General features: G+C 41.4%; 1 protein-coding gene across 6 annotated transcripts in view; it reads right to left on the bottom strand.

The window, feature by feature from the left end:
* The window catches only part of DOCK3 (dedicator of cytokinesis 3), a 185773-nt gene that overhangs the window by 10015 nt on the left and 149545 nt on the right, over window positions 1–26213 (bottom strand). For 3 of the 6 annotated variants that reach the window (XM_054281259.1, XM_054281253.1, XM_054281255.1), the window contains exons 35-51: window positions 26112–26207; window positions 24434–24494; window positions 23856–23949; window positions 23031–23179; window positions 18387–18473; window positions 16749–16853; window positions 12813–12954; window positions 11955–12121; window positions 11338–11424; window positions 10703–10882; window positions 9643–9726; window positions 8253–8369; window positions 7717–7838; window positions 6122–6257; window positions 5488–5569; window positions 3445–3597; window positions 34–152 (exon numbers count right to left, since the gene is read on the bottom strand). In XM_054281259.1, coding sequence (XP_054137234.1) covers window positions 34–152; window positions 3445–3597; window positions 5488–5569; window positions 6122–6257; window positions 7717–7838; window positions 8253–8369; window positions 9643–9726; window positions 10703–10882; window positions 11338–11424; window positions 11955–12121; window positions 12813–12954; window positions 16749–16853; window positions 18387–18473; window positions 23031–23179; window positions 23856–23949; window positions 24434–24494; window positions 26112–26207 — 1981 coding nt within the window. The remainder of the gene's footprint in view (window positions 1–33; window positions 153–3444; window positions 3598–5487; window positions 5570–6121; window positions 6258–7716; window positions 7839–8252; window positions 8370–9642; window positions 9727–10702; window positions 10883–11337; window positions 11425–11954; window positions 12122–12812; window positions 12955–16748; window positions 16854–18386; window positions 18474–23030; window positions 23180–23855; window positions 23950–24433; window positions 24495–26111; window positions 26208–26213) is intronic. The other 3 variants (XM_054281254.1, XM_054281257.1, XM_054281258.1) reach the window with 3 other exon arrangements.

Here is a 26213-nt window from a genome sequence, read left to right as displayed (position 1 = left end):
GTTGAAGTGACAAACAGAAATGAGAGCTGCTACCTGTCCGTTTTCCATGATGGCTGCGGGATACATGGCGCTGCTCGGTCGGTCCCGGTGCGCTGGCAGCAACATCATCATCTCCCGGGAGTGGCGGTACTTATCTGGTAGAGAGGGAGAGCCTGTAAACAAGTGAGAAAAATCACGTACACAGGACAAACAACAGCCATGTCTCTGCATGCCCAGGGATCTCAGTCCTCCTGTGCACTTGGCTCGGACACACGAGCTCACAGGACTCAAGGAAACACGGTGCCCACCCCACTAAGCAGCTGGCTGTTGGTGGCATAGCACGAGGATGGAGTAAGAACTGGCTTCTTGTATACAATTAAGGACATACCACGTAGGGTGTGTAAGGTGTGTGTGTGTGCCTAGTTGTATGTTGCAAAGTGCTTCCTTTCAAACTTAAAAAAAAGTGGGCATCTGTGTGGAATCAGCTGTGGCTGTGCCTAATGCTCCTTTGCCCCATAAAGTATTGTAGAGTTACAGAAATGCCATAAAATTGTTCAAGACTGAATGTGGGAGAAAGGGATAAAAGCTTGAGATACACCATTCAGTTAAAGCATAAATCTGTGGGAATATACTTTATTCCTTGGTTCTGGATAGAGGTAAGCGTTGCCATTTAATTGGTGCTATCTTGGTCAGCTTCCTCTTGTTAAAGCAAACCAACCCCAGTAATAAATAGCATATTCTATAAATGCGAGAGGCACTGCTTACAATGCTGCTGTAATGATGATTACTACTGTGTTGCTGTAGTGAGCCCTTTGATGACACCAGACATTTACCAATGCTTAGAGTTTGGTAGTAGGAATAATAAGTTTGATTTATCTATTAGTTATCTGTATAGTTGTCATTTAAAATATTGGAGTATTTCATGTAACAGCTTCCTGGCAGGTGGAATTACTTGGGACTCATGTCCTTCAAGATGAGTGCCACATAACAATACACCTTCTGATGTGCAACAGCTGACAGTGGGTTTGCCAGAAGAGTGATTCTCATTAGTGACTTGCTAAAGTCTGACACTACTGATACACGCCACCCTTGGGATGCACAGTATTAGGCAGGATTGATGTTGTGAAGCTGCTGAAGTGAGCTGTAATTTGCACTGATTGTTTGATTGCGTCACAAACACGCACTGAACAGATGGCAGCACACAGCGCATTACAGAGCCATGCTGGCTTTTGGGGAATACATGCCCCCTCTGGCAAACTTCCACAACCACACACATTACCTGGACAGCACTCCAACATATGAGCAAAGGCATTGGTGCTGGCTGATGCAGCTTTTACCCCAGCAAAAGCAAACATGCAGTTTTGGGGACTAATATTCAGCACACAGTGGAAGGAACAATGTGTCCAGCAGAATGCAGGATAAAGTCCTACAATTGCAACATTTCCATGGGGGGTGCAGATGCCAGATTAATCTACACCCCCACTCTGACATGAACAGTAGCAGAGTATCTGCATTCTAGTCCCGAACTCATTTTCTCCCCAGACATAGAACAGAAACATAATTAGACAACGTTCTTTGCTTTATGTACAACATTAGCTTGGAGAACACAGTGTTAACGCTTTGTGCTGAGTCTTTTCCTCACAGGTCACAGATAGTCCTGTTCTGCAGGACAAATGTTAAGATGCTGAACTTTTAGGTGTGCCCAGAACTACAGCACAGCACAACCTACACTGCAGACTTTCTCCTTTTTATTTATCTTGTCATCCTTGCTCTTTTATATCAAAGACCAAACCACCTCTACCTGCTGTCAGTTTATATAGGATTACAGTGTCAAAAGACACTGGACTGCAGGACCTAAAAAATCCCACATGTGCTGGCAGAGTGTAGTTTACAAAACTGGTACCCTACATTTGTCATTAACTATAGCTATCAAAATGGTAACAGATTATGCCAAGTGTCCAGTCTGCAAACAAAATTTAAGTATTGCTGCTTTGGACAGGTAGCACAATAACCACAGCTTCTGGCTGGCAAAACTTAAACAACAAAGTCAAAAAAGCTTCTAAAGCTTCCAGAGCAGACAGTGGCCATAATAAAATGCTGCAGCATGTGCCAGGGCTTATTCCTTTTAGCATGTAGCTTGGTGCACTTGATGTGTGCAGCACTGCAGGTACTTGCTAATGAGAAAGGAAAACCTGTGCTAAAGCCAGAGATAGTTTTGCTTTTGAAATTATAAATATATTAATCCACTTGTGACAAGTAGTAATTTTAAGGAATAAACTGAACATTAATGTAAACTCCAAAATAATTTAATCTCTTCTAGCTCATAATTTTTATTATGGTTATGAAAAGTTTGCTCCTGCACCAAATCCTAATTTTTTTGATTTTAAAAGGAAGTTTTAATATAAGTACATGTATTCTAGCAAAGTGCTGAGTAAGACACCAGGACTCATTTTCTACACCTTAACAAGGGACAGTGTTGAGGAAGCCGTAGGGATACCTTTAGAGGCCAGTCAAGTGTCATGTGGGAATTTTGGAGTGCATTGGAGGAGGACTAATTGTATTTAAAATTAAATTACTGATAAACCCTAACTCACTCCTAGCTCTTTCCAGGCCTTTTTGAAGTAGTTTCTTGCTTTCTGATCCCTGGCTTGTGTAATCTTTGAACTGCAGTAAAGTTCAGCAGTGCCTCACAAGTCACCTCAAATGAAGTCAAACCGAACTGAATTTCTGATTGACCTTTTACACAACAACAGTGGTGCTTCCCTGACAGGGAAGAAACTACTCAAGGGTCAAGCCAGGTGAAAACTGAGAGATACATACTGGTAATAATGAGTAACTACTACTGTCTGTTGTTAGCACAGAATTAGAAAATTCTTGCAGTATTCTGAGTTCAGTTCTAAGACTTCTGTAACTGTGATAAAATCAAATAATTGATCAACTTTCCTGATGATTATCCTTTAAAAATTCTTCATAGATTAATAGCTTAGTTACTTTCTTTGGACAAGCCAAAGAATCACCTGTGTTGCTATTTTAAAAATCCTTAAAAGGGTAATTTTTTGGAAGTGGAGAACAATTTGAATTCCTGGATTCTTAATACAAAAGATCATGGCTTCCTTTGGTCACTGATGGAACTAATTTGTTTTAAAGATACCCATCTCCTCAGGAAAGGACTCTGCAGTAAAACAGAGAAGGTGGTCTAAGTACCTGCATTATCATTTGAATAAATGAGAGAAGCATTTAAAAATCCAGCTAAACCCTAGAAACCCTACCCAACCATGCTCAGGTTAAAGCCACAGGTGGCAAGCTGATAAATTTAGGTGGCCATTATGATGAATTGTTGGCTTTTGTCCACTTCCCATCTGAGCAGTGTTCAGCTGCAGCATCGTGACTCTCGTAGCTTTGGTGGCAGTCTCAGCAGAAAGGCCAGGGGTTGGATGGGTCATGGAGACTGAGCTATCCTCTCACCTCTAGAGGTGGTCCCTCCAGGACAGAGATGAGGCACATGGGTGGGGGCAGCGTGGGGGAACTTGCACAGCTGCCGCCCATGCTGTATCTGCTCTGTGGGGAAATAGAGGGCTTCAGCCTCCAGGGGTGTCAATCCAGCACCTTTCACCAGCGCTAAATTAAAAAGAATATAAATAAATACCAAAAAAAAGGAAAAAAAAAAAGGATAGAGGTGCATTGGCAGAGCTGCATGTCATGTCTGTGAAGTACCTTGCTCCAGCCAGTAATACTGGTCTCATTTTCACAAGCATCAAATTCACCCAGTTAAAAAACAAAACAAAAGGAAGAATCACCAAGGAGAAGAACACAGCTGCATTATCACAGTGCAATTTAAGTGTAAAGGCTTCTTCTCATTAGGAAGAGCTCCATTTCCAACAGCAGTGTTGTAATAACCAGGACAGTGACTGGCACACTGGGAAACACAGATTGCATCTGAGACCTTACTAGAAGTGAAATCCCACGAGTGGGTAATGTCTGAATGCTGTGCTCACCTGATTTAGAAGTGAACAGAACAGCAGAGAAGAAACATTGTATCACAGGCTATATAAATACTTTTCAAACTCATTACTTCTCTTACTGTTTCCCATTGGAAATCTGTCTGGCTCCCATCCCTGGGAGGTGCTGTTGGCTCACCCAGCAGCCCAGAGCCTTTGGAGCATTCATCACGTTGGTTTCTAAGCAACAGTGAATAATACCGTAAAGAGAGAAGCTGGTGATGCTTTGCAGTCATCAGGCTCAGGAAAACTGTCACAGCCTGTCACAGCCTGTCACTGTGAGCCTGTCACTGGACTTCTAAAGTGGAAAACAGCGTGAAACAGTACAGCACCAAAGCCTTCAGATCCCCCCAAAGATTCACATGCCAGCTGAGGCACATCCACTTAGGGACCTCTTTCTGACATGCAGCCCTCTCCTCAGTTCCATCTTCCCTCTCCTGTTATTCCAGTTTCACCAGGTGACTGTTTGCCATGATTTTCCTTCCAGCCCTTGGTAATTAGTGCAGCTATTTGCCTTTATTTGAAGGTGTTCACTTCTCACCTTTCTACTCCCTCTGATCTGATCCCTCAATTAAATCACCTTGCTGCATCTGTGTCATAACAAGAGCCAGTCACTTAGGATTTTACTGGCAGATGGAGCAAAAAAGCCCCAGGACTGCTTGAGAGAAAGGGCTCTTCTCCATAGTCCCTCTCCATTAGGAGACACAGAATTCCCCTGAATGGGAAAAGGGGTAAGATTTAAATATCAGCCTTTATCTCTGACTATATCCTGGACACCTTCTTCAGATGCCTGTGAAAAGAGATGTAGAACCTGCAACTGAGAATCCAAAATGAGAGGAAAAAACCAAAAACCTTGAAGAGAAGTTGTGAAAGTCAGGAGATCACACGGAGTGGTTTTACTTCAGCTGGGGAAGAAAATAATTAGCAATATCAAGACCAGCTACTGTAACACAAAGGCAATATGAGTACCCCCAGAGTCTGCTTTTATATTTTTCCTTTCTTCAAGAATTTCCCAGCAGGGAAGCCCTTCTTTATCTCCATTATTTAAAATTCCTATCTTTCAACATTCATATTATACATCAACTTTGGTATACACATGTTTCTGCTAAACTGCCTCAAGTCCTTTTTTGTCATAATATCTTTAAGCTTGTAAAATTATTTCTTTGCCTTTGTCTTCATGATCTCTCTTTTAAGTACTATACTGAGGACTATTCTTGTTTTCCTCCAGACTGCCTGCCACAATTTTGTGGTGGAACAATGGAAATCATTATGAAATTCAACTGCCTGAAACCAGCTTGTATTAGAAATACATTTGATATACGGATGAAAAAAGCTTAAATGTGGAATTTAAACCATTTGTAAAGAAAAAGTATTGAAGAGGTATTTACATGTCCAAAAGAGAAACAGTGTTACATGTCGATGTAGGTGGTGTTTCACCTGTGAGTCAGCAAGGTTGCCAGCTTTAGGGAACACCTGCAGGTGCCCCCCAGCAGGGCCTGGCCATGCTTACCTCGAGCACTTGAAGGGGCAGAGTTAATCATCTGCGATGGGGCCGAGTGAGTGGAGCTCAGGCTGGAGGTGGAAGGACTAGCCTGGGATGAGGATAAAACAGAGACATTGGTAACTGAGCCCTGGTACCTGGGCTTAGGATAAACAAGTGCAGGAGGCAGAGAAACCATCGAGAGAGGCCTGAGCACATCAGTTGCCTTAGGGATTTACCTGTCTCAGATGGGCCAGGGCAGCCTCTGCCCAGCTTCAGTGCTGGCCACTGCTAACCTGCACTCAGGACTGTGGGACTTGTTCCACCTCCCCAAACCAAGAGCAGCACTAACTGCGCATGTTCAACAGGGCAGGTAAACAGAATGGGACAAAAATCTCACTTTCTGAAGGCAGCAGGGTGACCTTGGACTGCAGTACCACAGTCACTGTACAAACACAGGAGATTTCTTCCTGAAGTTAATGTAGTGAGTTACTGTCATATTTCTTGAACAATTTTAGATTCTACCTATCCAGTTCTTTGAAAAAAATATCACAGACAGATCCAAGCATGTGCACAGGTAAAGTCTACTGCTCCCAAGCAAAACCCTCAGGAATTTGTTCTGTGCTGCTCCCAGCCATTGCTCCTGGATGTGCTGGAGCTGTACCTGCATGTGGTACATATCCTCAGCAGTCTCCCCCACAGAGCTGTCTGTCAGGATAACCAAGTTTCCTGTTTCACTGGAGGTGTGCGACGACAGAGAGGATGAGGAGTGTCGGACTGAACCAAGCATGTTCAGTGGGCTGGAAAAAAACAGACAGTGCAAGGGAATAATTATTTTTTATACCTCTTTGTGAAGCCTGATTTTTTTTCCAAACTAGTAAGTACCTGCAGTTACCTGCTGCTTTAGGTCACCTCTAGATGTCAGACACTTTTGAAAAGGCCAAATAAGCTCAAACAAATCCATAGATGTGGGTAAATATGAAAGAGGTGACAAGAAGATTACAGACAAAACAGAACAGTATATCGGATGTTGAATTTCAGAACCCCAACCCAGGGTAATGTCACATCATGACCTTGGGTGCATATTTGTTTTGTTTATAACAGAACACACTGAAACCACTCACATTTTTAATGCTGAGTGGGAGCAGCTTAAAAAAACATTCCAAAGGAACCCAAGCACAAGACACACAGGTCAAAATCCAGTTTTCCTTATTGCATGCATTGGGCCTCAGCATTACAGTTGAAGGCAATTTTGAAGCTGACAGTAAATTAGTACAGCCCAGCTGGTGTGCAGGCTGTACCCTGATCTCCCTCAGGGAATGAACTTTTCTTTGTCACTCTGAACCACACACACAAATACACTGTACACTACAGCATTTCCCTAGTTTGTCCCAAAACCGCTTTTTTGAAGTGAGGTATTTTGAGGAAAAAAAGTTATCACCCAGATACTGTTTATCAACTGCTAAGCCATGGGAGCACTATAAGCTACTCAGCACTAGCATAAAGAATGTCACCATCCTGGATTCATGGACCAGCTTTCCACAGCTTTTTATGCCAGCCTTTAAAACCAGCTAAAATATAGTGACCCAATAAGAAAAATAAACACAGAAGAGCAATTAGCATTTTCAAATAAGCAATGTTGGCTGGATATAAAAAGCACTATTTTGTCCTTGTAATGCCAATTTTTATGCTCTGTCATTATCTTAGATTTAATATATGAACATTCAGTTTGAAAAAGCACCACAGGGTCATTTTTTGATGTACTGATCAAAACACCATGGCCGCCTGTCTTGTATTTGGCTTCTGATTTAGTCAGAATTATAAAAATAATGATGTTAACAATTTTGATCCTTCAAAATGGGTACATATTGAGTTGAGTTCTAAAACAAGCCATACAGTTTTATGGTAGATAAGGACCCGGTTATTTGCTGTTGGTGCAACAGAAGTAGGAGAGGTTGGGACCTTCAAAATCAGATTGAGTCTGGAGAACTGAGTGGCAGATTTGTGTTTCTGCCTCTACAGTAAGTAAAGTGATGGAGTCACACCTGGAGGTGTTCAGCATTTGCTGCAAGCTGGATTTCTCAACTTTCTTATTCCAATTGTCCAACTTCAATAATTAGCACTGAGTGAAGACAAAAGGCACTGCTGCCTGAACTCCTGCTGCCTCTCCTGCAGTACTGCTAACACTCCTTGGATCCTGGAGCCTTGGTGGAAGAGCGTGCAGAGCCCCTGGGTGTTTGGGAAGAGGGGAGGGCTTACCTGTGTCTGTGCACCAGCTTGATGCTCTCTGGGCTCATGGGGCCATGTGACACCAGCACGTTGCTGCGGGGGGTGCTGGAGCCAGAGCAGGCCGGGCTCAGCTTATCCAAACCAGGCAGCTCCTGCAGAGCAAACACACTCCAGCTAAGTCACTGATGGAGAAATGCAAGTTTTCTTCATTCATGCTACTTCCAGTTATGGGACTTCTTTTGAAGAGAACATTCAGCATCTCCTGGTAATCTTCCTCTGCCTTACATAATTTTCTGCTATGTGAAATAGCAGCTGAAAATTAAGCTTTACAATTGCTCCGTGATATGACAAAGAACATACAAATATTAACAATTCTTGCTGAAAGGCCAGGTTAACATATTTTCTACAACTGCCTTCTTGCACAAAAATCAAGAATTCCATTGGTAATTTGGCAGTCCAGTAGGTTCAATCAATGCTGTATCAGCCCAGTTCTTTTGTGAACATTACTACAACTGACAGATGTTTAATCATATTATTCAAAACTGGAAAAGTGACTGTTGGCTTACATGGTACAGACTGGATCGCATCATCTGGAACTGATCTATCAGTTTCTTATGCAGGGGACGCATTTCGGGGTGTACAAATTTCTCATGGACTGCCAGACCCACTCCTAGGACATGTACCTGGAAAAAGAAAATGCAATCAGAAACCCAAAGAAATTGTGTCTTAAAGAGAGAACAGAAGTCTGTCCTGCAGTTCTGGCAATGTGCAAGGAATATGCCACTGTCCATTATAAGACTGCTGCTAATTAAGCAAGCCTTGGAGTCCTGGCAAGTTCATCCTACTCCAACAAGTATTTAAGTGTGAGACAAGTACATTTGTGTCATGTTGCATTGCTTTTCTTAGGAGATAACGGCAAAAAAAACCCACCAAAAAAACAGCTAGATTCTCTCTGCAGAGTGAACAGCATTAAGCCCTCACACATAATGCCCTGCAACAAAAACTCCTCCCAGTGCCAGGGACAGGGTCTGAGCTGCCAGCAGAGATTTCTAAAAGGAGTTTCTGATGTTTCTGATAATTGAGATGAACAGCAGCAGTGTGGCACACAGTCACTCCTCCTGTTCCTCATTAGTTACTTCTAAAGATCACTTTTCCAAAGGTCAAACATATAATATTAATGATTGAATGAGATTATATAAGGTCTCAGATGAAAGAAAATAGCAATGATAGGAGGCTATGTTAAGATGTACATAATTCCCTACATGATCCAAAGTCTGTACAAACAATAACTAATTAATCTTCAAACATCTCCTGAGGATTGATGGGAGATAAGCATTATTTTACAGATGGGGAATCTGAAATGCAATTCAGTGATTTGTTGAAGAACAAGCCTAGTAGCTCTGTTCAGATTTGGGCACATTGTTTAATGGGGCATATCTTTCCAAACTTTCAGTTAAGAGGGAGGTGATTATCTGATATCATTCCCATCAAAGCATCCTGCAGCTTTATCTACCAAGATGTTTCAAGGAGACACTATGGAAAAATAAAACTGCAGATAATATAAATAGGCATTAAGTTTTCATATGTGACTCTGCCACTTTAATCTCAAGCCTGACCTGTCCTGCCTCCGATTATCTTTGAAATTTGCTAGGAAGACATAGTTCAAAATGCCAAAAATGAATGGCAGGCTTGAAAAGCAGCAAGATGTCTGTTGGAAAATAAATGTAGGAAACAAAATTAATGTACTTTCAGCTGAGCTTCCTCACATCCCATAATGTGAGTGACTTATCATAATCGCCTTGCCCACTTCCCTCTTGTTTTTTGTTTGAATGTATTTAGATTTTCTGTACCAAAAATCTTTTGCTTCTCAGTGAATCAGTTGGATATGATGTTTAGACGGACTGCTGATGAATCCAGACAATGTAACAATGTTCTTCTGCACCTGAAAAATAGTACCTGTTCCTGCATGAGTTCCTTGAGCTGGGTGATCTTCTCTGCGTCTCCGGGGTGCTTTGTGATATAATCCTTATCAAAAAAGGCCTGCAGGAAGAGGAAAAAAAAGTACCTTTTGCTTATGGGAAGGTGTTTCATCATAACTTGGAGTCAAAGGATGAAAGGAAAAGGTCCAAAAATCTTAGGAAAACAAAAAATATATTAAGGATAACAGCAGAGCTTAATTTTATTGTTTTTTAGCACTCTGGGATGCAGAGAAAATGGGCTTAGCAGCTGAAACGATTCTGTTGAATCATGACTCTGACCAAGTTTCCCCCTGTGACAGTGATGAGCAATACCACTAAGCCTTGTATCTTCCAGTTATTTGAATTTTATAGTTTCCTTCACATAACTGCCTAAAGGTAAAGGAATTTGGTGAGTAAATTGGCAACTAATGTAAAGCCTGAAGAGCCTTCTCTCCATGGCACCGTTGCGAAGACACGTCCCAAACCCCTGAACCACTGCTGCAATTTTTCAGTATTTTACCCTAAGCCTACCTTTTGCAATGCTCAGTTTAAGTAAGAGCTTGCCAGAGATGATGCTGGATAACATATTGTATTTAACATCATTTTAGTTCTACAGCGAGTCTGAAATTAGCCCATCAGCAAAGATAATGGCTCAATTGCATGAATTAGTGGTTTTTCCTGATTCCAGACCTAATCAGTTACCACCAGTCCCACAGCCTCTATTGCAAAATGAATTTATAATGCAAGCAGTATTAAAAAAGCTGCTTCACTGTTTTACCTGCCAGGTGAGGATTTCCAGATAAGCCAAGTGTCATCTTTGAGAAGCCCTGCTGTTACCTGTACCTATTTCCATGTGAGATCCCAGCTCCATCCCTGGAGCCTCCTTCCATGTGGCTATGCAAGCACCGATGCAGAATAACCAGATAGGGGGTATAACCCCATCTTTAGATAATGCACATGAGAATTCCTTATCTTATTAAGCCATACTGTAATTGAAACAGAAATGCAAATACAACTGAGGAAGGGTGATGCTCAATGAGAAGCAGAGCCTGGCTCACCTCCTGGTACCGCGCAATTCCCCCGTTAACGGCGGCATCAATCACTCCGTTCAGACACATGCTGAGCAGATTAATGTTGCCATGCATTTGTTTATGCTGGTACTGGCTTATCAGTGTCCTCAGCTCCTGGTTTTTGTTCTCAACCACTTGAATGGCATTTTCCAAAGGACTTACTTCAACCTCAAAGGCAATAAAATATAATTTAATTCTGTGGACACTTCACTGAGATTTATTATCTTCCTTGTAATAAAATGCTACTCCAGGATTGTTCAGTAAGCTCCCTTCACTTTTACTGCTTTGTAGAAAATTAACTACATTAACAAACTCCACTGTTGGCAGTGCTGGATTCAGGTCACTCAGTAGCAATAATAGATGTCTTTCTATATACTGAAGACATGGCAGCAATGCAATTATTCCATCCTTTTGGCACTGTCTCAATTATATTATTAGCTAATACAATTCCCCTGGTTCCATTCAGCCATTATTTAGATGAAGTGGTAGAAAAAGGATGTATTTAACTCTTGGTAAACACCATTTTAAAAGGCAAGATTTCAGCCCAGCGAATTTTAAGGTGCATATCCCATGTCCAGTAACTCATCATTTTGACCCTCAATTACAGGAATTATGAATGTTACCAGTTCTCTTCTCTCCACTTCAAACCAGCGAGAGATCCCAGGCAAACTGTGAGTCAGGGTCAGAGTGGTGCGTTCAATCCACAAGCTCTGCAAGGAGTAATTGAGGCTGTGAGGAACAGTGAATCACAACCACATCATCTGTACTCTTACTACAAGTGCAAAGGGGGCAAGGCTCAGAAAAGAATGCATTAACCTCCCAAGCATTAATTCTGTAGAAGGTCTTCCTGAAAGTCACTTAAACAACAACCAGGAATTCAGTATGCTTGAAACAACATATTTAACATTTCTATTAATTTTTAAAACTTGTCCAATCACCAGTTGTGTCATGGGACCCAAAAAGACATTGTAGACCTATGTGTCAGTAATAAAAAAAAATCCAGCCAAACAAACAGTGTCTCTGGGCACTACAATAACTCACCTTTAAACTGGACAATGCTTTAAGCAGGTCAGAACTCAATATTCAATCAGACCATGGACTTAACCTGTTACTTGAGTGACTGTAGTATCTTTGGCTATCAAATCAGGATTACCTAAAAGGCTCTATCAGCATAAAATAAGAAGACAGTATTCACCTTGAAGAGATGAACACTTAAGCACAGCTTATTTGCTACCTGTACCTTAAACTCGTTCTCCTTGTCCTTGGGGCCCTTGTGGAAGGGTCTGTCGTAGCGGAACTTGCGGATGTTGTTGACGCGGTAAAAGCTCTTGATGCGATCGGGGACACGGTCCATTTGCAGCACGTCTATATTGTCTGGGATGGGAGTCACTGCATAGATCTGCAAATCTGGAAATTGTGCAGTCAAAGAAAGCTTTATCCATGTGTTAGCAAAGACAAATAGGAAACAGCAACCCACACAGGAGGCTCCATTTGCTGACAGTGACATTACGGTTCAAATCCCGCACAGTATCCACGCTGTTCTCTCAGAAGCCAAATAGTGCAGGTTCCATGACTAAGCTCTCCAAAGTCCCTGCAGTCCCCTTAAATGTGATGTGGTTCAGTCCTTAAATGCACTGAGCATTGTACAGGCGACCAGTGAGAAGAATGAGATTCAAAGCTTTGGGTATAAAAAAGTTCAACAGTTTTAAAGAAAGGGAAATTGCAAAAAAGTAAAATACTGATGTAAGAAAAATAAGCAGAATGGAAAATAGTGCTTTAGAACTAGTATCTGTTCCCAACAAAATATTGGCCCAGAGAAGGTATCAGGAATACTCCTAAGGACACACACTGTGTGTGATGCCACTGCTGTTGGTAAAGCATTGGAACATGGATATGACCAAGCACAGCCCTTTCCCTTCTACATGGAGCATGACCTGCGCTACTCCCCTAATAAAAATTCACTGCTCTCTCCAACACTACATCCCATAACAAACCAGTTACTGTCTGCTGCAGACAGGGTCTGGTTTTGTCCATATGCAGCTCTCCCTCTGTGCTGTGCCCCAGCTCAGGGGGAGTTTGCCCTTTCACAGAAGGATACACTGGGCATCACACTGCAATATGGAGTCGTCGGGGTGGTTTGGGTGCTGCATCGCGATGGCCTGGGGGAACTCGCTCAGCATCCTCTGCTGGAAGGCTTCCAGCCTCTCATAGTCGTGGCCCCGACACACGTATTCTTTGTTCTGCAAGAAGGACAAGCATAAATTAGTGTCCTTAAAAGTAAGTTAAATTCTAGTGACTTCTGTCTCACTTTAAATGTTACTTCAAAACCAAAGATAAATGACAGTGGCATTATGCTAATGTGAGAGTAGAGTATTTCATCCCTTCCTTTTTCTTTTTAATGTATTTCATGAAGAAGTGATGAATGAGGAGACTATTCCACTGATCCCTGAACAGCACAATGCCTCTGATTCAGGCACACCCAGCACTCAGTCTTGTGGTCCCTTACCTGCTTTTCAGAAAAGGCACTATTTTTAATTGGGCTATATTGAAATGTATCAACTAAAACTTAAGGCACCAGCTTGACTGTTCTGTGCTGGGAAAGCTGCTGTCAAATACTCTTTATACCAGATGGATAAAAGTCCTGAGGTTCTGACAGAACACAGGGAGATATGTGTTTATCATTTTATCAGTTCTCCTTGGAAAGAAGTTGCAACAAACTATTCACAAAAATCACTGTTTAATCACTGCTGTATTATGACAGCCATACAACCCAGCCCTGATGGTGATGAACAATACATGCTCAGGAACTCCCCTGTCAATGGTACAGTAATACAGAAAAGCTTTACCAACAATTCTCAATGGCCACTTAACAAATTCCCCTTCAGCCCTAAAAGCACTTTCCTCTTGATGAACAAAATTTCATTTCTGCTAATAATGGAAAGATGCATTTAGATGACTCTTGAGGCATTAAACCACTTGTGCAGCGTTCTTGGATGCTTTTTGAGCTATCTCTTAACTCCAAACAGCACAATACAGGATTTCTAAATTCCTCAGTGTCAGGAAGATTGCATTCCAGTGTCTTAACCCTCACAAAACACTATTTTCACCAGTATTAATATCTCCTAGTGCAAGACCAATCAAAGCAGGCAGATTCTCTCATTTTGGTAGTTTAAACTGTCATAATAACTAGAAGAACAGGGAGGCTTTTCACCTTCATAAAACAATTATAAAATTTAATAAACAAGAACATCCTTTTATTTCTTGCATTTAGAGGCTGCAGTATATTCAAGAATGTGTTTTTAATTGCTCTGGAAAAAGGATGTTGCCAAGCAGTTCTTGATCTTGGTAGCAAAATTGAAGGGAAAGTAGCAAAACCAGATCATAAAACACAGCCAAGGAGTTCAGTTATCTTTGGCTTTGCATTTCAACTTTGTGGAAAGGATCTCCTGTTCTGGCTGTGACATGTGTCACTTTGTATGCATCAGTCACAGCAACCAATGGACTGGGAGAATAATCACATGATGAATCCTGACAGTTCAGTCTGTAATGCTCAAACTTTGCAGCTATTATAAAATTTGGAGTGAGCCCATGTTTGAAGGTGAATCTTTTCCTGACACTTACTGCTTTCTCTGTTTTAGCTTTTGATTGCAGCAATCTAGAAAACTGTAAGCCTATAAATAAAGTTATTGTGATTCTAAAAATAATGCCCTGAAAACACCTCAAAGCTAAATTTAATAAGACTTCAGACAAGATGCCAGCACAAGGTCTCAAAACATGGCTTGTCAAGCCTTACTTGAACTTCTGGTAGATATGGACAGTTTTAATTTAAATTTACTTATGTAGAAAAGCTAGAAATAAATGCAGAATTCATAGGAACATAAACAATGACTTTTCTAGACAAAAAAATCAAAGATACAGAAAGAAGTGGTTATTTTCTGTCTTAAGCTATACAGCAATAGAAAAATACATGAGAAAAGGGCTTGAAGTTATTTGATCACTTTAAATCACTCCCATACCCATTTGAAGAGTTTAAATCCATGTAAATCTTTTTCTTCTCTAGAATAGCTGCTTCCAATCTCCTTACAGTGTGATCCATGCTGATGTGACTGCTAATGGGCTTAGTCTGTGCTCCACAATATGTGTGCTGTATGGATCATTAGGGAGAGAAAGGAGGAGGATGACTTTTAATGAGATTGCTACATTAGTAATCTGCTATCAGAAGTACTGCTACCAAATATAATTGCAGAATTAACAAGGATTATAATTATGTACGCTCGTGCTCGCTGGTAATTTCTCCAGCCAAGGATCCACGTTGTTACAGCACTTTGCAAAGAGTCAGGGCTGAACACAGGGAGCTCAAGCAATGCCAAACACCTTGGCCATGCAGGATCCCAGGTAAAAGGGAGGATCCACAAGATAAAAAGATAAGCTTCAGTCACTGACAGTACTTCAGATGTTAGGAATGCTTGTGTGCCAGGATGACTGTGTTGTCACTCACTCGCTGAAATATTTGTTGTTAGATATAAAACCCAGGAATTGTCACTTTTCTCTGGAGATCTTCATGGGGCAGCTCTGGGTTGACACTGCAGCACCCATCCTTTCTTTGGATTCCTCTGCAGGATCTTCTACACAGGCTGCTGCATTCTAAATTCTGTGAGGAGCAGCTGAGGGAGGATGGGCTCAGACTGGAGAAAAGGAGGCTCAGGGGGATCCTTCTCACCCTCTACAACTCCCTGACAGGAAGTGGTAGCCAGGCTGGGATCAGGCTCTGCTCCCAGGGAACAAGGGACAGGAGGAGAAGAAACTGCCCCAAGCTGCACCAGGGGACATTCAGGCTGGACATCAGGAAGAACTTCTTTGTGGAAAAGGTTGTCAGGCATTGGGAGGGGCTGATGAAGTCACCATCCCTGCAGGTGTTCAAGAAACAACCGGGCATAGCACTTGGTGCCATGGGCTGGTTGACAAGGTGGTGATTGGTCAAAGGTTGGATCGATGATCTTGGAGGTCTTTTCCAACCTAAATGATTCTGTGATTCTCTGATTCTGGCACTGTTCACCTTCAAAAACCATGAAACCACCACCCTTTATGCACTGGTATTTCTTCTCCTTGACTAATTTCAACTTGCCTTTATTACCCCTGCCTGTGTTTCTATTGAAAGACTATAATTAAACCCCAATGTTGAAATCCTTGTTAAAAACAAAAACAAACAACTTCATAATCAGAGGGGAGTATAAGAGGGCAGCTCTCAAAATGGTTTGGCTTAGTATGGCTTCATCCTGTGTACCTTAATTGGTGCCATGTCTTGTCCAACCATTCCTTCAAAGAGAACACAAACCACGCACCTCCAGTCCTTGAAAGCTTCCAGTTACCTTGTCCTGTCACATTCGATGGCATCTGCCATCAATTTGCAGGCAGCTCTTGGAGCACTTGTCAGATTATATTCCTTCCTTGCTCTAAACTAGCAACAAGACATTGTATAAACAAATACCCATTTAAAGTCTGATTCCTCATTGGGAAAAAAAGAAAATTTCACTTTTTAAATGGATTACACCATTTAAATGGAGTACACCAGCAGACAATGAGCTCCAAGTGAGGACGTGTCCAAAGAAGCTGTTTGGCTTTTGTTGAAGAGAGGAAATTTTCACTTGTACAAAGCATAAGAGTCATCAGGCTGGGATTAGAATTCTGTCAAGTGAGACTTTTTTTAAAGTGTGATAATTTGAGATGATGAAAATTAGTTGTAATGACCCAACATTGCTGCAATACAGCATTTTGCTTAATATAGAGGCAATTTGTGCTGCATCTGCAGATCATCAAAAATTCACAGTGGCATGAGGCAAATTTCTGATCTCTGTTCCCAAGAACATTCCCAGTGGACCGTGTCCTTCAGTTCAGCCAGAAAACTGTTTTTATTTGTGCAGGCATAAAAAAATATGCTGAATAGTAGACATCATATCTCCAAAACAAAAAACAAAGCCTTAACAGCTACTGTGAGCCTGGTCACTTTGTCACATCACGTATAAGTTTGGCTTACCCGCAGGAAAAACGGGAATTTTCGACCATAAAAACCAACTCTGAAAAACTCCGGTTCTAAGCGCTGCTGTTCCATGATATTATCATAATAGGTAGCTTCCATTTTCTGTGGAGGAAAGAGATAGGTGCTATCAAACCCTTAATGCTGCACTTAAAACATTAACATCTCAACACTCATTAAAATATCATATTACTCTTTTACCCCGTGATTTTTTATGAAAAGACCAACATTCTCTTAAAGATAAAAATTATTCATTAAACCAGTCTACATGGTGGAACAGACTAGAATATCACCTTACTCATTTTACATTTTGAAAGATCACATATTAATTTTTCCTGGTTTATCTTATTTTAAATTAAACAGGTCTTGCATATAATTTTCTTTGCATTGCAGAATTAATGGCAAAGCCACGTTGCCTGGCTCACAGTGTCCTATTCTCTCTGACAGATCAAAATCCATACCACTGCCTGGAAAATTACATCTAATTGGGTTTGCCTTAATTGAGTTGAGGGGCATGAAAATGGATAAAATAAAATTAAATCTACAGCTCTGTGCACCAGAAGGTTTAACATGGAAGAAAAAGGTGGTTGCAAAGAGGAAAAGGAGGTTTTTCTAGTTCCAATAAGCAGTTTTGTGGAATTGTGCCAACAAAGATGAAGAGTGGGATTTCCAGACCCTTTGGTAAACTGAACTCAGTTGAAAGGCTCACAGGAATTTCACTGTAGCAAAAGGTGGCTCTTGAAGAAGAAGAACCAGTTTGACACCATTGCTTCCACTGCAAGGACCCCTAACTTGCAATATTGCATCCTGGTTTGTGGTCATTCCCACAAACTTTCCAGGAAGGAGAAGGTCCCAAAGTCAGTGCAGGAAGCATCAAGGAATGTGGTGGTGATGTGAATGGCACAGAGAGTGCACAGCCAAGCTGGTCATGTGCTCTCTTTGGGGCCACTTTGGAGAAAACAGGTTCTTCAGAAGTGCAGTTTATCAGACCTTGTTAGACAGGTGTCTTCAGATAAAAATAAACTGGACTTTTTAGAAAGAGAATTTAAACCACTGCGTGTATCCATGCAGCATAAATCTCAAATTTGGATATGTATATACTACCCCGGGGTACAGGAGGAGATGAACTATTTTCACATTCAGAAAGTTTTTAAATAACAACAGGAACTTCAGCTTTTTCTGATTAAAGCATGATGCTGCAAATATGCCCTGATTTCATCACATGTTTGGTTGTACCAGAGGACCAGATCCCTGTAAACTGGTAAGAATGCCATAAATATTTCTCTTCATTCTCTCTCACTGAGGCACAAGCTGTTCTTGACTCTTTTGGAATTAAAATGAAATACGTATTAAAAAATAGGATATTTTATGCAAAAAATACATGTAAATATACCATTGCAATAGCAAGCCCAGCTCCTGTTTGTGTGTGTGTGTGTGCTGCCTTCATATACTCACAGGATTTTACTGCTACCAGACTGTGGAATTATTTCAGTGCACCTACAAAGTCATCAATATGAATCAACAGAAGGAGTGTCAGTGAATGCATGGAGCTCTATAAGGAATGTGGCTGTATTCACATTCAGAGTGCTCTGGGGAATGAGGTAGGGGTGTGCAAGGAGGGAAGGTGCTGCCACTCACCCGGATCCAGCTGAGGCTCTGGTAGTCATAGAGGCTCTCGTACTGGATGGCCAGCTCTCGGCACAGCGGGATGCCGAACTCCCAGCTCTGCGGGGCCAAAGCAAATCACACTCACAGCAAACACAATGCTGCTGCCAGCTCAGCTGAGAGCAGTATGGAAACTCAGCTCTGGGAACTCATTTGGTATGAAATGGCAGAGATTAGATGGGAAAATGCAATGTGGTGAAACCATTTCCATTAAATAGCAGATCAATTCCTTCTAAAAGACGGGAACAGAGGCATATGTTCCGTGGAAATTACACACACATACTGCTTGTTCTGACAGTTCATTTATGAGACTGGGAACTTATCTGGAGAAAGATAATAAAACTAACAATTTTTCTTTGTGCTAGACACTGCTTCAACCCACCCCCAACAGCTCCTCTGCTTCCTGCACTAGAACTCCCTGGAGTACAGAGTTAGGGCTTGGCTCTCCAGCAAAGTGCTGCTCCTTCCCACTGAAAGCACAAACTGTCAGGCAGTGGGAACACTCCAATGCACAAAACATCCTCAGAAGTGACCTGCATTACTGCAGTGAATCAATATCCATATTCAGAAAGCCACAATCTTTTTGTCAGCTCCCAGTCCCACGCAATGGATCTCTCCTAGCACACCATACTCATCATCCCAGAGGTCAGGAGGGACACAGACCCACTTAGGGCACAGCCACACAGAGAGAAGGACTCTCCTGTTACCTCAAGTGGCTTTTTGGAGAGCTCATTTTACACTGAAATCTCCTCTTCCATCACATTTTACCTGCACACACTGGAAGCCTTTTAGGGGAGTGGCTGTTTCTTACCATGCTTATGGTAAAGGATTTAGAGCACCAAGGTCTCAGGTGAACCTTTACTGCATTAAGTTTTATTATGCATTACTGGGCTAATTTGCCAGTTGTTTTACATGGGACCCTGCTGCAGTGGAAACAAAATTGATGTGTGAGTTAGACTATCACCTTAAGTTTTAAGAATATTAATAGCAATATTGTAAATTCTTGGAAACAGTCATTAACAGCAATTATGTAAAATATTAGCACTTTATATGGAAACAGTTTTCCTGGTTACATGTACCTTCACATAAAGTGAATGTCTGCTGTTTCATTTCATTTATTAGGCAGTTGACAGTGTTTCCCTTTAAGCCCACATTGTAGTGTCTTCTCCTTACTACAGCTCTTTAGCTTCATTTAATTACAAAAGCTTCAATAAAAACTTGCTAAATAAAACATTGTACCAGAATCAATTTGGATATTCCAACAGTATTTGTAGTTTGGGAGAATGGGAGGCCTGAGATTTATTTAGATCAAAGCAATAGACACAACAGGAAAGGAACTGAAAGATCAGTTTCTTGACTACTCTGAATATTAGTGAGGTATTTGTGATCTCAGATTAACAGGATTTTTGCTGTGGGTTGTCAAAATCCATGACACACAAACTGATCCACTGAACTGAGATCAACCATAGTCAGTTAAGTGTTTTTATTTGCAAACTCAAAGACCACTGCATGTTGATGGTTGCAGCACATTCTTTACAGAGATACTATACATAGATTTTCAATCCTCAGCTGATCTGTGTTCACTTCTAAAGCATCTAGCCCGGAATAAATGGCTTTTTTTCCCACAGAGAGTGTGAGCAGTCTTACTTCCAGATGGGATGCTGTGACTAAAGCCTACCTAACTCTCTAATCTCTCTTCTGGACAGAAGCAGAAATCTCACCAGCTGTTTTTCCTCCAGGTGACCTGAGTGATGTAACCTTTTCATGCTCCTTTCCTGATGTCAATTAAATTAACAACATGCAACCAGATCTGATTTCTCTATATACTAACTCTTCTGCATGTACCTTGATACCATTCCTGTCATCCTAACTCAGGTTCTCTCTTTGTTTCAGTTTCCACACCAAGAAATTCAGCTGTGCTACCTGAGTATTCTGCAGATACAAGATGAGATAAAGAAGCGAAGAAAAACAACATACAGGTAACTTCCTAAAGAGAAAATGGTTTGTAGATATTTGAAAGGAAAAGGAATGAATGGATATCCAAGTCACTGGAGCTTCAGTTTTAAAATCTGTGATGCTAACAAGTAGCATCTTCACAGTACAGATAATTAATATGTAATTCCATGTGACATCCAAGTGCCACTTCCCTCTTCAAATAACTTCCTGATGCCTCCACTGGTAATTTTCCTCATTAGTGCTTCCTGTTTTGCTGACTGTGATGTGTTTGCATGTTGTGTATTACTTGAAAGCCACATTCACAGTGCACTTACTGCAGCTTTCTCCTATGGCACCAGCAACTCTCAGCTGACTGCACACAAGAGGGCTCAGGTAGAGACAATCATCCCTTCTGAATGCCAGCCTTTATCTACTCACATCCCAATGTGCAGATTTCTGTTGGAAATGATTCCCACGGGCACACAAGAGAAATGGTTTCAAGCGTTGGGTATGGAGCACATGATGAAAACCTAAATGCTTTGGGAACGCTGCTTTGGGTCTGTGTGTGCACTTGGCTGCACTAGGGAGAGCAGACCCTGCAGTGCCATGGTGGGAGCTGCTCAGAATTGGCAGGTAATAAATCCTCAGTGAACTGGACACAAAAGGGCTGAGTAGAATTTGAGTATTGCTGTGCAGAAACATGATCAGTCAGCTTCAAACTGTTCCATTCACAGATGTCTTCAGCTAGAGAACTTTTAACGGTCAAAATTGTAACTGAGGGTTAAAAATATCTTCAATTTAAGTTATGTACTTGCACACACTGCCAGCTGAGCCCCAAACCAATTCACAGCATAGCAGAAATCAGCAGGAGGAGGCACATGACCAGTGAAGGCTAAAAGGGCTTTGGAACACCACGTTCCTTCCCAGCACAGGGCGGCTGCTGACACTGCTGAGGGTGGGAGTCACTTCTGCACCCAGTGCAGCAGCCCAGGCCTGCCACAGGCTGTGCCACTGGCATGTCACAAGACACCCTTGTGGGCAGTTTTCCTCCCATTCCTGTCCTGAGAAAATTCTCCTATAAACAAATGCAGAATTTTTACAGCCTTTACACTGTGCCTTGACACCCTCACTTGGTGTAAGAGGCCAGGAGCAGCATGAGAAATGAAGGACAATAACAAATCCTGCTCTGCAGAACCTGAGGAGGGACCATCTCAGGATAATGCAGAAAGAAGCTGTCAGACACAAGCAGAGGGAAGCAGGTTTCTTCCATTCCCTGAGCTGCTCCCTGTCACACAACAGGAGTGCTGAAAAGGAGGCTTTGGCTTCTCAGCATCTTTCAGCTCCATAGTCTGAGTGACATACACACTGCTTAAGTGGATTATTTAATCATTCAGCTACCATTTGTAATAAAGCAGGATTAAAACACAAATCAAGTAACTCCAAAAACATCCAGTGGGGAGAAAATCTCAAGAGGTTAACACTCTATAATCTGTTAGGAGTTTTATAGCCTAATTACATCAGTCAATTTTTACTCTACTTCACTGTGTATATGGATTCCCTGTTGTTGTCAAAAATACAGGCTCACTTGCTTTCCATAGTGCCTCTATCATCTTTGTCTAGTCAGACAGGACAGTACTACAATATTTACACAAGCCAGTTATTTGTTTTTTAAATGCAGTCTGAAAACCCCTGAAAATTTCTGAAATGAGAGAACCATATGCAGTGTTATCATAAAACAAAAAAATCTAAATCACTTCCTCATAAATGGGCCATTTCTTCCTTCACATAGGCATCTGACTTCCTTTTGCAGGTTCTTTAGAAAATGTTTCTGCCATATGCAACTCCTGTTACCAGGACTGGGAATGAATTATCTGGAATGGCAGCCCCATAAGAACCAACTCACATTTGTATTTAATGCCACTGTCATTGCCATCATGGGCAAAAATCAACCCTGAGGCACACATACAGATGTTATCTCCCAAGAACATAAGCTGTAGGAATTTTCCTAGAGAAGGGAAAAAATTGAAAATACTCCAACAGATGATGTCACTTTTAAGGTTCACCTCTGAAATGTTCCCAAAACACCATGACACAAGGGACTAAAACATCTACTTCTGCAGTAATTGAAAAAAAAATATAATTAACTGTAGAAAACTCATACTCAATATATGAAATTGAAATGGATTGATTTTCTTCTTGTGCAGTGGATGGAACTGCACTTTAATTGAAAATCACTTTAAAATAAGTGACACTGAAAGAACTTAAATATTTTTCAATAAAGAGACCCCTACAGCATTTGCCTGCCATTTCCATGTGTAGGTTAAGCACAAAACAAGTTCTCAAGTGAGTCATAGCACAGCAGTTTGCATGGACAGCTACAAAATGCAATCCCACCCCCAAAAGCTGAGGAACAAGCACTCTGCCACATCAGCTGATCCAAGGCTTGGTTTAAAAATATTTGGTGTTTGTCCTGTTGGCCTCCCTAACCCATTCCAAATGCCCTACATAATGAAATACTTTCCTCATATCTTTTTTTTTGTCCAGAGAGCCAATTTGTCACATTATAAACCCTTTTGAAACAAATTTACTTCCAGACTACTGGGCTGAGATGATGGCTTGCAAGCCCTAAGTCAGTCAGGAAAAGGGAAGGAAGCTGCTGGAAGAGAGAAGAAGTTGGCATACCTTCCCTTTGTTGAAGTAATGGATAATCTTACGGCACAGACCTTCCTTACGTTGCCACTCTGACTGAGAGGGGTAATGCAGGAACTCTCTCAGAGGTCTGTCCTCCCACTGAAGCAACTCACAGTACAAAAGCAGAGTGAATGCAGCCTCTGGAGGAAAGGCAATTATGGAACACTGAATCAATGACAGCAGATGAACACAGTCAATATTAAAGGTCACAGACCTGCTTCTGACACAATCTGTGATTTCTGACTTATAGTTTGTGAAAAAAATCTCAACTCTTAGGGGACCATTAAATTAGTCAATTACTTAAAATAGCAGCACATGATTTTTAGGTACAAATCTGTCAAATTTCTTTTCACCAGCTAGTTGATTTAAATGCACAGCCAGATGTCCAGATCTGTAACTAGATTTGGGGCCTGCAGCTGTAAAAAGAGCTTGGACAACACAGCATTAGAGTCCACACACGTTCCAGTGCTCCCTCAGCACTGCAAGGCAAGGTAATATGACAAGTGATAATATAATGGTGCTTTTGCTAATCCTCCTTTAAGTTTCATTCCACTGTTGTGATTTTATTTAAATCCATCTTCTTCAAAGAACACTTTAATGTAAAATTTGAAGTGCAATTCAATAATGATGTGCAGGCATAAACAGACAGTATTTAACTTGAGGAAAGGAGCTGGGCCTCAGCCTCTTGCCTTCCCAACTGCCATAACTGACTCATGCCAATTCTTTCCAAAAGAATGAGCCAGATATTATATAACATTGGGAAAGTTAAAAATGTCACGAGGAGCTCAAGCAGACTCCGTGGAATGTCCCTCTCACCTGTGTAGTTCTCAGCCTGCAGGTGCATGTCACACAGCTTGTGGATGTAGCGGATGTACATCTCCTCCTTATTAATTTCAGATTTGTAGAAATTCTGTGAAAGAAAAACCAGACTTGTTACTCTTGAGACGCTCCATTCAAGCACTCAGCAGCATCTGTGGATGTGAAAAGTTACTGAAAAGAGAACACATTCTTAGTGGGAAAGAAAAGTATTCATTCTTTTCACACTCGCACTGATCTAACCCACTAATTTTATTGTGGCATGATTTTTTTTCCAAATGAAGGTAGTCAAAAGCTGAAAGAAGAGGTGAGAGAAGTTGTAGAACCTGTGTCACAGGGACACAGAACTCAGCTGGACACAGCCCTGAGGAGCCTGACCTGTCTGGCCCTGCATAAAGCAGCGAGTTGAATCAGAGGCCTTCAGAGGATCCTCACAATCCTCTTCATTTTCTTCTGCCATCCCAGGGCTTGGATTCTGAAGCTACACTTGCCTGACACAGATTCCTATCCCAGCCTTTCCCATGCCAGTTTCAGTGAGATTGCACAGTATCACAAAGAGATAAAGGAAACACTTTTACCATTAGGTTAACAGTGCAGCCAATCTTCTTGTTTTCTGTTTCATCTCCTTTCATACAGTCCCTAAGAAAGCAGAGCAGTGTTGAAACAAACATAATCATAAAATTATATAAATACTTTATAAAATTAAGTATAAGTTCCTCTAAGAAAAATTTCCATATTAGGGCTTAGATGATGTGAGAACTGAGTGTCCCCTTACAACTTTGCATCTGTGAACAAGCATCTGAAATGACTGTTCCTTCATTTCTCACAAGAATCTGAACAAAAATCAGATACAGTGGTCAAAAATAATCCAAATGCAAGATCTACTATAAAAGTAAAAATCTCTTATTTATCCAGATGTAAACATTTAGTCCTAGTCAAAGGGTTCACTTCCATAAATGCAGCTCTGCAGCATGGTGTGGCACACAAGGATACAAGCTGAGGATTTAGACTAGATTTCTAACTTTTGCATAGGTAAGTTAAATCACAAAATTCATCTTTGGTTTCTGGAATATTTTAGAAATTATTTCCATTCCAATGATACAAGAGACTAAATGTTTAAAGCAGTGACACAGTAAATCATCTTGAGAACCACTACAGCTACTGACTGGCAGCTGGACTCTAAGAAATGTCTGTGTATTTCCAAATTCCAATGCCACATTCCAGTTCCCTGTTCTGGGAATGACAAATCAGCTGCAGACTGAAAAATCAATTAAAGACTGTTATGTGTTTCTCAGTTAAGCATGGAAATGTGTACCTGTGTTAAAGCTGTCTTCTGGCAGCTGTTTATCATTAAAAAAACAAAAAACAGAAACCAAAAACACACAACACCCCCCACCTTGCCCCCCAAAAACCCCCAAGCAGCTTCCCTGGATTCCCTTTCAATGTGTCTCCAGTACCTGGTTGTGCACAGTTGTTGTAGAGCAGTTGTTGCCAGAAAAACCAGGAGATTGGATCAAGGTGGTAGGGATAACAAAAAGAGCAAACTAAAAAGCACAGAAAAGGATTTGGGACTGCAGAACACCCAGCCTAGTCAGAGGGTTTCACCTCTAATGAGCAGCAGCAGAAAAAAAAACTATTTGAACTCCTGTCAGTAGGCTAAAGATAGAAATATCTGGGGCAGTTCTATATAGGTTCAAATTGTCTATTATTAAAAAAAACCCTCTGAGTGTGTGTGTATATATAAATCTCAAGTTAAAATATTTCCTTCTAACTAAGTCAAAGCTCAGCTGCATTGACATACCAGTCCTGCAAACTTCAGTTTAAAACTAAAGGAAGGCTGCCTAATTTAAATGGTGAAATCTTGCTCATGAGCCACCAGCTGATGTGCCAGAGTTCCCAGATGGAAGGTCTCCAGCCCTGCAGGCCTGGATGAGGCATTCAGCACACCTTGGTACAATGAGGCTTTGGGGATCACTCTTGCATTTAAAATCTATTTTGCTGAATTAGGTGAGATCATTTCAGTGATAGAAGGAATTAATGATTTAGCAACCTGAATAAATCTCAGTGCAAAACTATCAGGAACGAGCACACAAGAACGAGATGAGGATCTGGAATGGTTGCTCAGGACCCAGCAGTGATGGGTTGGCTTGCATGCATGCAGCTTGACAGACAATAAAAACCTTCCCTGTAGGAAGTTGGTAGCATGTCTTGACAAACTTCCCACACTTAGAGCAAGTCCTTGCTGGTGCCAGGTACCTGTAGTCGAGCAGACGCTCCATGAGCCGAGTGACGGACGTGACAAAGGAGATCCCAGTCTCCCGCCAAGTCTCCTGCTCAATCTTCTCCAGCAAACTGTTT

Source organism: Melozone crissalis, unplaced genomic scaffold (genome assembly GCF_028551555.1).
Source record: "Melozone crissalis strain CALT ecotype California unplaced genomic scaffold, PUWL_Pcris_2 ptg000029l_1, whole genome shotgun sequence".
Taxonomy (NCBI): Eukaryota; Metazoa; Chordata; class Aves; order Passeriformes; family Passerellidae; genus Melozone; species Melozone crissalis.
Note: the sequence above shows the minus strand (reverse complement) of the source record. Positions and strands in the feature narration are given on the sequence as shown.